Below are 13,198 nucleotides of genomic sequence, written 5' to 3' on the forward strand. Positions count from 1 at the left end.
CATTGACCCGCCCGTGTGTTCTTTTACAACAACCTGTCATGAATTCTACTTAATATAGTTGTGAAGCTTGACAGTATATTTTTTTTCATATTCATGAACTCATTAAACTCGCTCATGGGGAAATTGAACTCTCATTTGACTCTGCTTTCGACACAAAGAACCATTCACCAGTAGGCGTACTCATTACATCTCCCATAAAATGATCATCTTGCTGACAATATCAGGAAAAACTTGAAGAATGACCGAGGCTTAAAATGTGTAATTGACGGCCAAGGTGAGAGAAAATGTGGTTGGAGGCAGAGGAATCTAAAAATGCGGCGCGGCGGAACGCGTCAGTGCATGAAAATATTAATGGACGCGAGGCAAATAATTGATGCGGGGAGCAAAACATGGTGCACTTGAGCTTGTGGGTAATAAGTGTTTCCTTTTAGGACGAATGAGGGCTGAAGCTTTTGAGTGTGCGAGGAGGTTTGTTGGAGCTTGCCCCCGATCACCGACACATTAGGAAAAAAAACGAGATGGGCGGGCATCGCTGGGCGGGTGATGGAGCGTGTCACGGAGAGATGGGGGAGGCAGATTGGCATGATGGTGTGCCCGATGATAAAAGGAGGGCGATAAGTGATGAGTGTATACTCACAGAGCAAGTGACACCTCCCCTCCCCAGACTGATTTTCGAGTTCTTTCCGTTAATAGGACTCACGTGAAGAGAACTTTTTTTTTCCATCTGCGCCACAACACGCGCACGCACGCCCACTGTCTCTTTGTCTTTGCCTCTCTCACCAAACATTTTGTTGTTGCGTTTCCCAACACGTTTGTTTTTTTGTTTTTTTTTTTACCACCCCCTCTGCGGGTATCCCAGCAATTACTTTGCTTTCTCGTTTCCAATGTAACATTTTTCTTTTTCTTGCTGAAACTGCCGACTTCCTCTGAAGCACTTTGCTGAGGTTTACAGCCCACGGAGAAGGGGGATGTGGTGGAATACAAAATGAGGGATCAGAAATAAAGAGAAGAGGAAGTGGGATATCAATATTCCCAGTGAAGCCTGAACCCTCACAATGATTTTTATTTTTTATTTTTTTATTCTACCAGAAACTGGCAGCAAATATTCCGCGACGCCTGAGATCCTATTTATCCGCTCCCCGCTCTTCTTTTTCTGTGCCACTCATCAATGAATGATGCATGCTTACAGACATACTCTAAGAACAAGCATAGTGACAGAAGATCTAAAGCCACGTGCAATGAAAAGGAGCCCTCGGAGCAGCTCATAAACACAGCCGCGCTCATGAATGTTTTGCACACGCAAAAATGTTCCTGGATGTGTGTCTGTTGGTCCACTTTGTTTAACAAGCTGCCCTGCCCAGATGATCATAGCTTTCGAGATCTTGCTTTACATATAAGGCCCCTAATCACATTGCCACCGCAGGCAAACGGGGTCCCAAAACAAGTCTGGTAACAAGCCAGCATGGACGTGAGCGGGTTCCCGTTCCAAAACGCAATCTGGACGACCTCTTTTTGCTATGACACGAAAGGCTTTTAATTCAATCGTAGTGAGGCTCCAAGCAGGTGTCTACTTGGAGTTGGCAGAGTGATGTGCTGTCTGTATAAACAGTCCACCGATCATAAAATCACATTTCAAAGTACTAAGTCCAAGTATCGTGCGCCATGATGATGTTTAATTCTTCTTTTGCTTCTTTTAAATGTTCTTTGACAGCAGCTCCTCGCCTCTTGTTATTTTCTCTCAAACTAGCACTGGTCAACACATTTTCAGAGATGCAAGTCGACTTTTCTAAAGTATATGGGTTTGGGTTTTTTTGCGCTGATTTCGAATCTAACCGTATTTTTTCTCCTGCATACTCATTTTTCACTAATAATAATATATTCATTCATTCATTCATCTTCCGAGCCGCTTGATCCTCACTAGGGTTGCGGGGGGTGCTGGAGCCTATCCCAGCTGTCTTCGGGCAGTAGGCGGGGGACACCCTGAATCGGTTGCCAGCCAATCGCAGGGCACACAGAAACGAACAACCATACACGCTCACACTCACACCTAGGGACAATTTAGAGTGTTCAATCAGCCTGCCACGCATGTTTTTGGAATGTGGGAGGAAACCGGAGCACCCGGAGAAAACCCACGCAAGCCCGGGGAGAACATGCAAACTCCACACAGGGAGGCCGGAGCTGGAATCGAACCCGGTACCTCTGCACTGTGAAGCCGACGTGCTAACCACTGGACTACCGGGCCGCCCTAATAATAATATAGTCTGTGTTATAATGATCTATTGAGTAATATTTATGAACGAGGGTTAGGTTCAGTTTTGGGGGTATTATTGTTTTTTTTTCCCCTGAAACAACGTTAGCTATAAATTACATTACAGGGTAAAATTTTGTATTGCGCAGGCTTTTATGGTCAAGCCTCAAAACGACAACAAGAAAAGAGAAAACATCTCAAAAACCTGACGTGCCAGAAGTAAAGACGTTGTTTAAATCAACGTCAAAAGTAATCTCGGATTAAAATTCCCTGTTGACCGCTGCGATTCTTATTTTCCATCTTTCTGCTTTTGATATGCAAACAGACGCTTGTAGTATTTGGAGGCCGAAAATAGCGTGTAAAGGGGGGGAAAAGAAACCAACCTAATTTGCATAGCGCTGCTCTTAAAAGCGTTAGAGTCCACATTTCAATGTGTCCATCCAAAGCGAAAGTGGTTCTACTCTGTGATGCCTCACACGTCATCCAGCCACTGTAACCGCACTCGTTCTCTCTCCAGGCCGTAGACTATGAAAGCCGCAGTTCCTACTCTTTCTCCGTGGAGGTTCTGAATCCCACCGTGGACCCTCGCTTCTTGCGTCGAGGATCGATTAAAGACCGCGCTTCCATCCGAGTGGCGGTGCTGGATGCAGACGAACCTCCGAGGTTCTCCAGGGCACGATACCACATGGACGTTTCCGAAAACTGCCCCCCAGCCTGCACCGTGGGCCGAGTCAGTGCTGTGGACCCAGATACGGGTCTGACGAATAACATCAGGTATAATTGGCACAAGCTCAAAATAAAAGGAAAATGTACCTCTATCTCTTTCTTGACAATGCTTTTGTTTGACACGCGCAAGGCAATGCTTAAATAGAGCTTTGTTCAGACTTTTTCACGGTCTTTATTTGACAGTTCAAAGTCCTATCGTTCCATCAAACTCCTCATTTAAATATTTTCTCACGCTGTAGCGGCACTACTGTACTTTTTTTATGTCTCAGAGGAAGAATTTATTCACAGATCCATTTGTAAATCAGGGATATTCAGCTCCTCGGATAGAAGCTTAGCAACGTTTTACCGCTAAACAAATTATTTAAGCTAACCGAAAAGCCCACTCGTTGTTCCCCAGAGCCAGAAAGCAACCACGGAAACTTGCACGGATCCTCGGATGATCCTCAAAACCATCCTCCACGGATGGTCTAAGGTGGTAATTTGTCGGCAACAAAACTGAACGATGTCCCAATTATCATCGGCAAAAGTGCTAATAGCGATTGTGTGGGAGGAATGATAGTTGATGTTTCAAAAGAGATATTCAAATGATCTGTAGCACTTCAAAAGACTCTCTATCATCTTTGAGAATCTCCCTCTATTAATGCTTTGGCCATTCGAACGCAGACTTTCTCTTATCGCTCCCTCGCACATTGGCGGCCTGTTTTCTTCAGCCTCACGCGCGCTGATTTTTTTCTCTTCCCTTCAGCGTAACTATTTTATTGTACTTTACCTCTCTACGCCCCCCCCCCTCTCTTTTTTTTGGTACCTTACTTTACCTCTCCTTTCTCCCTCTCTATTTTTCTCATTTGCCTTTCTCCAGGTTCTCCATTGATCCTCAGTCAGACCCAGAGGCTCTATTTCGCATCACCCCAGACTCGGGCCTCATCACGACAGCCATGGAATTAGACCGGGAACGTGAGCACTGGCACAACATTACTGTCATTGCCACCCAGAGAGGTTAGAAGTCATTCTTTGCATGTCACTTCACGGGGATACATCATGTGTTCACTCGTTTTACCACCATGGACCCTTTTACCCGTTCATCTGTGTTTTTAGGTTTTTGGTCATAATTGCAAGGTGACCAAAAGACACAGTTTCCCTTGTGGAATGATGTTTACCGGTAACTAAGCCGCTTAGAATTTCCAAACCAGTCGGAAGACTTGGGTTCATATTTTGTTCCGTCAGTATACTGTGCGTTTGGAGTAACGATGAGCCGGCATTCAAACTGGAAGGAAAGAAATAGTAGAGCTTATTCAAATCTCAGGTCAGTATAGCCTCACCTCTGAAGTGAACTGTGTCCACTTGCGCTTCATGAAGAATGGCAACTTGATTGACAGACAACCATCTAAAAGAAGCAGAAACTCTTGAGCGTGCAGAATTTTTGGAGCATCGCTTGTTAGGTTTGTTAGGTCATCCCTCTTGCATAAGGTTTGCAGAACTCAACATTTACATTCATGCAAAATACCTCATTTCCACAACAATCTCCCTCGACAATGTTCCAATACCGTCTTGCCATGGATAAAGTCCGTTGGTTTGCCTTGAAAGGTACTCCGGGTTTGTTGTGGGAGCGCTGTTGTGTTGACAGAGTAGCCCAGCGAGTGTCTGTCTGCGGTAATGAGCCCCATCCAATAAACAAACTGCTGGAGATGGTGTTGACGTTGTGCGCAGCAGGTCTCATGATGGCCACGGGTGCACCGTTCACTCCTATGGCATATGGACAGTAAAATTAGATGACAATAAAAGATGTTTTCGGGAATGGGAAGCAATCGCGCTGTGTGTGTGTGTGTGTACGTGTGGCCAAATTGTGTCACAACCACAGCCTAAAATGAGGCAGTGTGATGTCGAGCTCAGAATGGGACCCCACATATTTTCAGCGTGGCCGTGAGAGCCCGTTCAAGTGTGTCAATCCAAGTGAATGAGCGACGGAAAACCCTCCGCTAATCCATTTCAACGACATCTCTTGCGTAACTCCATGCAGATTGATTGTTCGCCCCATTCTCACTCTCACACAGACACATAGGCGCTCTTCGGGCTGTTGTGCCTCAGAACGGAGCAATTTTATGCGTGTCTGGCGCAGTGGAAACATCGGTTATTTTCCAGCTGAGGAGGTGAGAGCTGCAGCAGCAGCCAAATCAGACTTTATATTCAGCAAACTCACTAATGGGATCTGAGTGCGAAGGTTTGGATTAACACCAAAATGCTGGGAGTTTACCCACAAGTACAATTGAGCCGATTTAATGGAGCGTGCATTGCACCTTTGTGTGCATTCACGGGCGTGTTTACTGCATCGGGGAATTTTCTTCATGGAATTTTATATTTGGAGCCGTTTGTGTGGACTTTGTGTTGTAAACAATCTGTCTCTTAATTGCTTTTTCAGACAACCCCAGCCAGGTGTCTCGGGTTCTGGTTGCTATCGAGACGTTAGACTTGAATGACAATGCTCCCGAGCTGGACAGGCAATACACCACGGCCATGTGCGATTCATCCACCACTGGAAAGGTAAATATCTTCTTCGTAAGAGCTCGCATATGCTTCAAATGTATGCATTTGAAACATATGTGCATTTGGACGAAAGCTTTGGAACGGCGGATCTGTGCACGAAAATGGAATGACATTTCAGATCTGGCATTTCATGAGGAAACGGGATTCTCTCATCGTTTTGCGCATTCACAATCTTCACAAACATTCACAAACATAATTCCGAGTACAATCCTATTCAACTATTGGTCTACAGAATAGAATTTGTCTTTATTGATAGAGGCTACGTCTTTCTTTTCGAAAGACAGTGACTCAGGTGTTTTCTCAGAGCAATCCTCTTTTCTTTAATGCTAAAAATAATGACCTTAGTTTTGTTCAGGATCATCTCAAGGACATTTTGGTTGATCCAGTTGTTAATCTTCTTGAGACAGTAGCACAATACGTTAACTGAACTCATGTCATTCTGGGACATTGCTAAATCTACTGCATGCGTCTGTCATCTGTAAGACTGTGATTGCCAACATTAGCGTTGTGAGCGTTTGCCCCAAAGGTCACATCGACTGGCTGAACAGAAGGGGTCCAAGGATTGACCCTTGAGGGACCCAACATTGTCAAAATGAATTGCAGTTGAAGTTGCTCTCAAACATTCTTTCTGATGCCCTATTTGTATATTTTCATTCAATATTTCTCAGATGGGTTCAGGTCCCAGCAAAACCATTGATGGCATCTCTTTGTTCCTAAATTTCCTACTGGACACCACCTTTATTTTGGCTTTGTTACTGAATTCTGTGGCAATGTTGTGGATTCGTTTTTTTCAATATGGCTTGTGACACTGTGTTTGTTTATGCAGTTACATGGCTGAGTTGTAGCGAGGCCACATGAAAAAAAAAAAGCGTATGATATCCTCAAAAGGGTTGGGGCGTGTAGGCATGTCTGCGTGTGACAAGTCATTAGTCACGACACAATCCAATATTCACACACATCAGCAACTGATACCAGAATGCGAGCAAGATTACTCAAAAGAGGCCCCCTGGTATACTCTCGAGCTCGCAAGGCATGCAAACCTCTTCAGCTTCAGATAATCTCTCAAAAAGGATGTCTTGCATCATAATGACAGTCGTTTTTCATTCAAAAGGAATGACCCGTCAGTCTCGGCCGACCCTTTTCTAATCACGTTGTGCCCGCTGCCAAGACAGACTCGTGCAAATGGTCTTCCCAAACGGGAAGCCATATAGCGGCGCATACGTGCGAGGCATTTCCTGTCAGCCAGTTATTTATTTGGTGTGTATTACACTCGGTTAACACGCGGCGCTATGCTAATTGTTTGGCTTGTTTTGATTTGTGCTGACGCCGGCTAATGGCTTATTGCTCGCTAAAAGCACCGCGTGCGTGTGCGCTTCTCTTATTACTTTTTCCTCATCTTGCAGCTTTTCCATCCCCCTTCATTCGCGTGCACTCTCACGCACACGCAATGATGCTCTCTCCCCTCTATCTCTGGCTTTCAGGTGGTGCAGGTGTTGCGGGCGATTGATAGAGATGAAGGAGGGAATGACAGCACGGTGTATTTCAGCATCCCTCCGGAGTCCAGCACTGCCCTCAACTTCAGTGTCAGGGACAGTGGTGGTAAGGACTCAATCACCCCCCCCCCCCCCGACTCTAGTTTGTCTTAATCGGAACATGTTGTTTTCTACATTTCAAAGCTCATAATCACACATTTTTCTCTCCGCCTGACGTCGTCTTCCTTTCTTGCCTCCTCGTTTTCACACCTACAGTCCCTTTTCTTTTCTGGTTGAATTCGTTTCTTCCATCCGCCCCCCACCCATGTGACTATTCTTCCTACTCTCGTCCTCAGGATCCGTCTTTTGTTTGTGGAGGCCCATTGATTTTCTTGTTATACTCTTCCCTGACATGTTGTCGAACATAATGCAAAAATTAAGCTCACTTAAGTGCTCCCGCAAGTTAAGAAAATTCCAAGCAGTGCCATTCATCGCCTCCGGTTACGAGGTGTTCTTTCGCCTCTAACAAATCCAGTTTTATTATGGCTTTTGACACATCTTAACCAGCGGTGCCCATGATTACGGAGGGCACCTTACATTCTGTTCTTATCCCTTCCTGTTGACAATCTTTCATTTATTCTCCATCTTTGTCTCACACTGCGCTATTATTATGGTTGACGCGTTATTTGCTGTATTCCAGTCAGCACTTGGTTTTCGATTTGGGGGTTGTTTTGACCATCGTGAGGCTTTAGCATTTTTCATGGAACGTCACAAAATGCATCAGGCTGTATAGAGCCCCCCACCACTTCTCAAATGGTGCTTCTGATGGTGTAAACGCTCAATAATAATGATGATGAAATTCCATGACTGAAACTGCCAAATCGCTGACTTTGTTGTCATGTGTTTGTGCAGTGCAAATACCAGGAGTGCGTATTTCCTTTGCTGAACCAGAAATATGATGTGAAATAAAAAGCAATGTCTCGTACTCTATAAAAAAATAATTGCTGTCACTCTGTCACGTGTCTGTGGAATTTGAAGCCTGAGAGTTGCTGTTGCTGAGCAGAAACAACATAAATCCAAAGGAGAGCGCCGCAGGAGGATGATAGAGCGGTGTAATGTTTTAGCACATAGACGGCAGCAATTCCCAGATGCTGTCCAGAATCGCCCCCATAGGGGCTGTGACTAGCATGGATAGGATCATGGATCAACATTATCACACGAGGCACCTTGCGCCATTGCCTCGGTGCCAAATTATGTTGTTGGATTTTTTTTTTTTCCAACTTTGAGTTTCTCGCAGAAAAAAAAAAAGACCAAGACAGTGCAGCAGCTTATGGAAACTCAAACTACATGTGTTGATTTTTGGATCAGCTTATTCTGCGACTATACATAGAAAAGTGAGCAAAATGCTGTCAGGGGAAACCACGACGATATTTCCTTCCCTGACACACAATAACATTGCTGTCACCGCTCTTGTCCGTGGAGCTCTCACAGATCCGTTATTGTGATCGGGTTGCAAAGCAGGAAGAATGTTCAGGTGAAATGAATCGGGGGTGGGGGAAGTGATGTTATCCGGACAACATTTGAAAGATCGTCACCTGCGTGATCTCTCGACAGGTCCCACGGCAAGCTTGGTCTTGCTGTCCCAGCTGCAGCCGCTGTCCCGTTCTCCGTCATCCAGCGTAACGTTTTATGTGCCACTGGTTCTAAGAGACGGGACGTCGGGTCTCACCAGCACCGGCACCGTCACGGTGTCCGTCTGCCCCTGCATGAGAGGAGGGGCAAAGACCGGGGAGAGAGAGACGGGCAAACAGGCCGAGGGCGAATGGGAGCGCGAAAGAGAAGCCGTTTGTCTCCCCCAGCACTCCACGTTGCCCTCGCCTGGCCTCAGCACCGCTGCTCTGCTGGCCATATTGGCATGTGTTGCGACGCTCCTGGGTAAGTTCTGTGAATATAGCACAAGTCAGTCGTGAGCTAATGGGACTGTCATTGAAAACAACAACGTGAATTATGTTTTTGCCTTATTTCATTCTAACAACAACACCGCGGCATATAAATGATACATTAGTGATACAATTGCAGTAGAACGACCGCAAAACTGTTTTACACAAATCTACATATGAAAAGACAAGTAAATAGACTTTAGCTACATTTATCCTTCACCACATGCCGGCGCGCTTAATCTTCAACTGAGAGTATGAAAGCAGTCGCGTAAATATTTCATAGCCGCTTGAAAGGAAAGGGTTATTTGTTTATTCCTTTATTTATTTGTTGCTAATCGCCACTAAAATAACTATTATGCTTGAGTTTCTTGGCTGGCGTCGTGGGTAGCCACACAATGAAATGTCACTTCCACCTGAGCAGGAATTCAAAAACGCTCAATTGAATCACGTCCGGGTGCTGAGGAAGTGTAGTGTTGGGTGGTGGCCAGCGTCGTTGTCATTTCTATTCGCTCCGTTGACTCACCGCTCCGTGCCTTGCTGAGAGGGACATTATCATTCTGGATGGAGAGCTTTTCAATCACAAAGGGAGGCACGTTTGCGTGAAGGTGATGTGGTGAGGCTTTTTGGCGGACTAAAAGAGTATAAACAAGTCGCGTAAGTTCAAGTAGAGGAAAAACGTTTTCGCATTCAACTCAACCCACAGTTTCATCACGTGCAGTGCAATGACAAAAAAAAAAGATTGGACTCCTACAATTATGCGCAGCGACAATTCCGATTTTTTTTTTTCCCCCGTGAAGTGGTTCGATAATGCGGAGCGCAACAGGGACCGTGCAGCTAGTCATTTTTCGGCCGCGTCGCGTTTACCCCCGAGTTATTTCTTGTGACTTGTAACTGTCATATGCTTATTATTGTGCTAGGGTCTTTTTTTATCCTGGACTAATTCTCGGAAGAGAACAGTTCAAGCGTGGTTTTTTTTTCCCTCTCCCTACCCAGCGTTTTTCCTTTCTGAATTCTGATTGTAATTTCCCCATTGCGGGACAAATAAAGGATATCTTAATGTTAAAATGCCGAGGATTCTTTTGAAAGCGCAATTACGATGGTCTCTGTTTTGTGACTCTCGATCGCGGACGTGCATGTGACACCAACGTCGATGGGTGATGGATCACAAATGTTTGTTGTTGGCACGATTCATATCCACACCAAATACTTTGACTGCTATGTAGGCTAACTTAGTGGTCGGTGACTCACATACTCACAGTAACTCCACAGCAATATATACGGGACTAACAGTCATAAAAAGCTTTTAAAATATTTGTGCATCTAAGGAGCTGTAGCCCCCCCGCTCCCAGCCAAATGTTAAGCTGTGTTTTGGAACGACGGAGACATGGGACAATCCAGCAAAGCTTCTGTTTGCCTGGCTGGAGCTCAAAGTCAATTACAGAGCGGTGGCTTGCAGCCCGCTGATATGATGCACCTGCCCTCTAACCCGAGGCCTCCTCTGAATTTGTTTTGTCTCACCTCTTTGTCTAACCTTAATGTTTCTCCATCTCCCACCCTCCCTTTACCCTCCCGGCCTTCTTTTTATTTCCCCTGTGCCCTCCCCTGACCCCTTTTCATCATTCTTTGTTTGCTTTCATCCCTCAATTTCCTTGGCACCCGCCGCCGTCGCTCCATAGCGGTGAGCGCCCTGTCATTGTCACTGAGGCGTCAGAAGCGCGACTCGCTGTCACCGCTGGAGGACGATGACGTCCGCGAGAACATCATCACGTATGACGACGAGGGCGGCGGCGAGGCCGACACGGCCGCCTTTGATATCGCCGCGCTCCAGAGCGCCCCCCACAGCTCACGCTCACGCGGCTATCGCACGCTGGACAGCAGGAACGTGTAAGTTGGCTCTTCTTCATGTTGTCGTGAATCACTTGGGGTTCTTCGAATTATTTACATTCAGAAATGAGGTCCCCGGAAATTGGACATTGATGCAAACCAGTGTGATAAATCAGTTGTGTATGGCATTTTTTAAAATTGATTTCTGAGCATCTTTCACATGAATTTTCCTGGTCTCGGCCAGCCTTTTTTACATCGAGGGATTCTTTTTTCTGAGCTGCTGTGTCCATTTCCCATTGAAAGTCCCATATTATCCTCACAAGGGGTGCTGGAGCCTATCCCAGCCGTCTTTGGGCAGTAGGCAGGGGACACCCTGAACCGGTTGTCAGCCAATCACAGAGCCCATTAATACCAAGTCAAATTAATTCAATTGATCGCGATCGATGCATTTTTTTTTGAAAATGAGTCTCTGTTACATTTCAATCAACAGCATGTTAGTGTTTCAATTTTAAGAGTAAATTGTAATAACTAAGTTTAAAATAATGACATACTATTGAAGGTGAGTTCTTTCCCAATTTTGTGGCGGCCCCTGTAGGCCACTTTTGTCTATTTTGCCCTAATCGGCAAGTCCTGGCAAAGTTTATGCCCCCTGTGATATAACCCAATGTACACAAAAAGTTACAATGATGCATTCATTGGCGTGCGGATGTGGCGACCGCAGTCTTCCGAGTCAGTTGGGGAACTAGGATTGAGAAAAAAATCCACCCCTACACCCAGTGACGACCGGTTTGTGATCAGGAAATACGTTTGTCCGCAAAGCTCCCCCGCACCCATACCCGTTGACGCTAAGTGGTATGTCGCCCCGCCCCATGCGTCAACTAACATTCGCACACAAGCGTGTGGTGACGCATATAATTGACACCTAGGGACAATTTAGAATGTTCAATCAGCCTGCCATGCATATTTTTGGAATGTGGGAGGAAACCGGAGCACCCGGAGAAAACCCACGCAGGCCCGGGGAGAACATGCAAACTCCACACAGGGAGGCCGGAGCTGGAATCGAACCCGGTACCTCTGCACTGTGGAGCCGACGTGCTAACCACTGGACTACCGGGACGCCCTATCTGTATAACATCCCCCCCAAATATATATTGCAATTTATTTGGTTAAATTCTATTCAAGTAATCCGCTTCCAAATATGATGAAACAATTATTTAGTCCAGGGTACTCCCTTTAAAATGGATTTGATTCTAAACCCCCCACACACACAAAAAAAAAGGTCACATCTGAATGTGTTTTTGTGTCCTCCAGACGCTACACCCAACGCGGACAGGAGAAAACTCGCACCTGCAGCTGGGCTCAGAATCCAGTTGTTGATCACAACTACTCAGGCCCGGGAGGACCCTTTTATGGTCGCCTCTGTTACAGCAGCCACACACTACCTGTGCTACGCCGCACACCGGGCGAAACATTGGAACCAGGTCTGGCAGAGCTTGGATACCGCTTTCCCGGAGGCCAACCGGACCACTCGTTGGTCATCCAAAACCAGGGGGCCATGGTCGGACCCATGGAGTCGGGGGCCGTGTACGTAACCTCCACAGATCTCAGCGCGGGAAGCCGAACGGGAAGCCACGCGGGCAGCCGCGATGGGGCTGCGACCCAGAGTGGCGTCAGCACATCGGATGAAGGAACGCCACGGACTAGTGGCAGCCAGGAGAAACGACGAGGGATGGGAACCTCCAGCAACTGTACTGAGGAGAGCAGCGAAGAAAAAGTCAACCACGGTCACGATATGGACTGGGTGAGCATTGCAGCCGTCCTTTTATTAAGCTTAAAGGCACTCTGAATTTGTCGAGCTCTACGTATCGTCGTACGTTGCTCGATGGAGAGAATTTGATAGCAAGCGCATGGAGTATTGAATTTCAATGTAATAATCGTCGACAATGACTCGCGTTACTATTTTAGGTGTGAATCAAATACACGAACGACGTGATCATGAAGTAATTAGGGAAATGTGAACTAATCATTAGGTTGGGGTTGAGCTCATTGTTATTTCTTTGCTCCCAGCCATGTTTCATCTTTTGCAATATGTCCCTGCGGTTCAGGACAAAGCTGAGGGGTGGTGATGAGTCCGACACGTCAGCACATTTATTTCCTGCCATTTATTATCTGGTGTTATGTTTTATTTATTCGGCCGAAGCAGATGCGCTAGTCCTCAGCTTCGTTTAATTGTCAAACGCTTTATCTCTGAATCACTCCATCTCGCTCTCGTGGTGCAGCGTGAGTTCTTTCTCGTATGCAATGAATCTGTCCACGGCTTCTTCTCACTCTTGACTTCCTTTTCTGTTCGGCGTCCCGACTTTCCTTTTGTCTCACTTGTTATTGCCATCGCTCTTGTTCTCCCATATTGGCCATCCTCCGCCCTATTTTGACCAAATCATCCTCCT

At 46.1% G+C, this 13,198-nt stretch overlaps 2 protein-coding genes across 4 annotated transcripts in view; one reads left to right on the forward strand and one right to left on the reverse strand.

The window, feature by feature from the left end:
- Positions 1–13,198, forward strand: part of LOC127616915 (uncharacterized) — a 108,018-nt gene that overhangs the window by 90,636 nt on the left and 4,184 nt on the right. For 2 of the 3 annotated variants that reach the window (XM_052088738.1, XM_052088740.1), the window contains exons 8-14: positions 2,766–3,022; positions 3,834–3,970; positions 5,391–5,512; positions 6,997–7,114; positions 8,602–8,922; positions 10,604–10,811; positions 12,063–12,552. In XM_052088738.1, coding sequence (XP_051944698.1) covers positions 2,766–3,022; positions 3,834–3,970; positions 5,391–5,512; positions 6,997–7,114; positions 8,602–8,922; positions 10,604–10,811; positions 12,063–12,552 — 1,653 coding nt within the window. Of the gene's footprint in view, positions 1–2,765; positions 3,023–3,833; positions 3,971–5,390; positions 5,513–6,996; positions 7,115–8,601; positions 8,927–10,603; positions 10,812–12,062; positions 12,553–13,198 lie in introns of all 3 variants that reach the window. The other variant, XM_052088739.1, reaches the window with a different exon arrangement.
- The window catches only part of dad1 (defender against cell death 1), a 120,358-nt gene that overhangs the window by 15,354 nt on the left and 91,806 nt on the right, over positions 1–13,198 (reverse strand). The window lies entirely within an intron of this gene.

This window comes from Hippocampus zosterae, chromosome 15, assembly GCF_025434085.1.
Source record: "Hippocampus zosterae strain Florida chromosome 15, ASM2543408v3, whole genome shotgun sequence".
Lineage (NCBI taxonomy): Eukaryota > Metazoa > Chordata > Actinopteri > Syngnathiformes > Syngnathidae > Hippocampus > Hippocampus zosterae.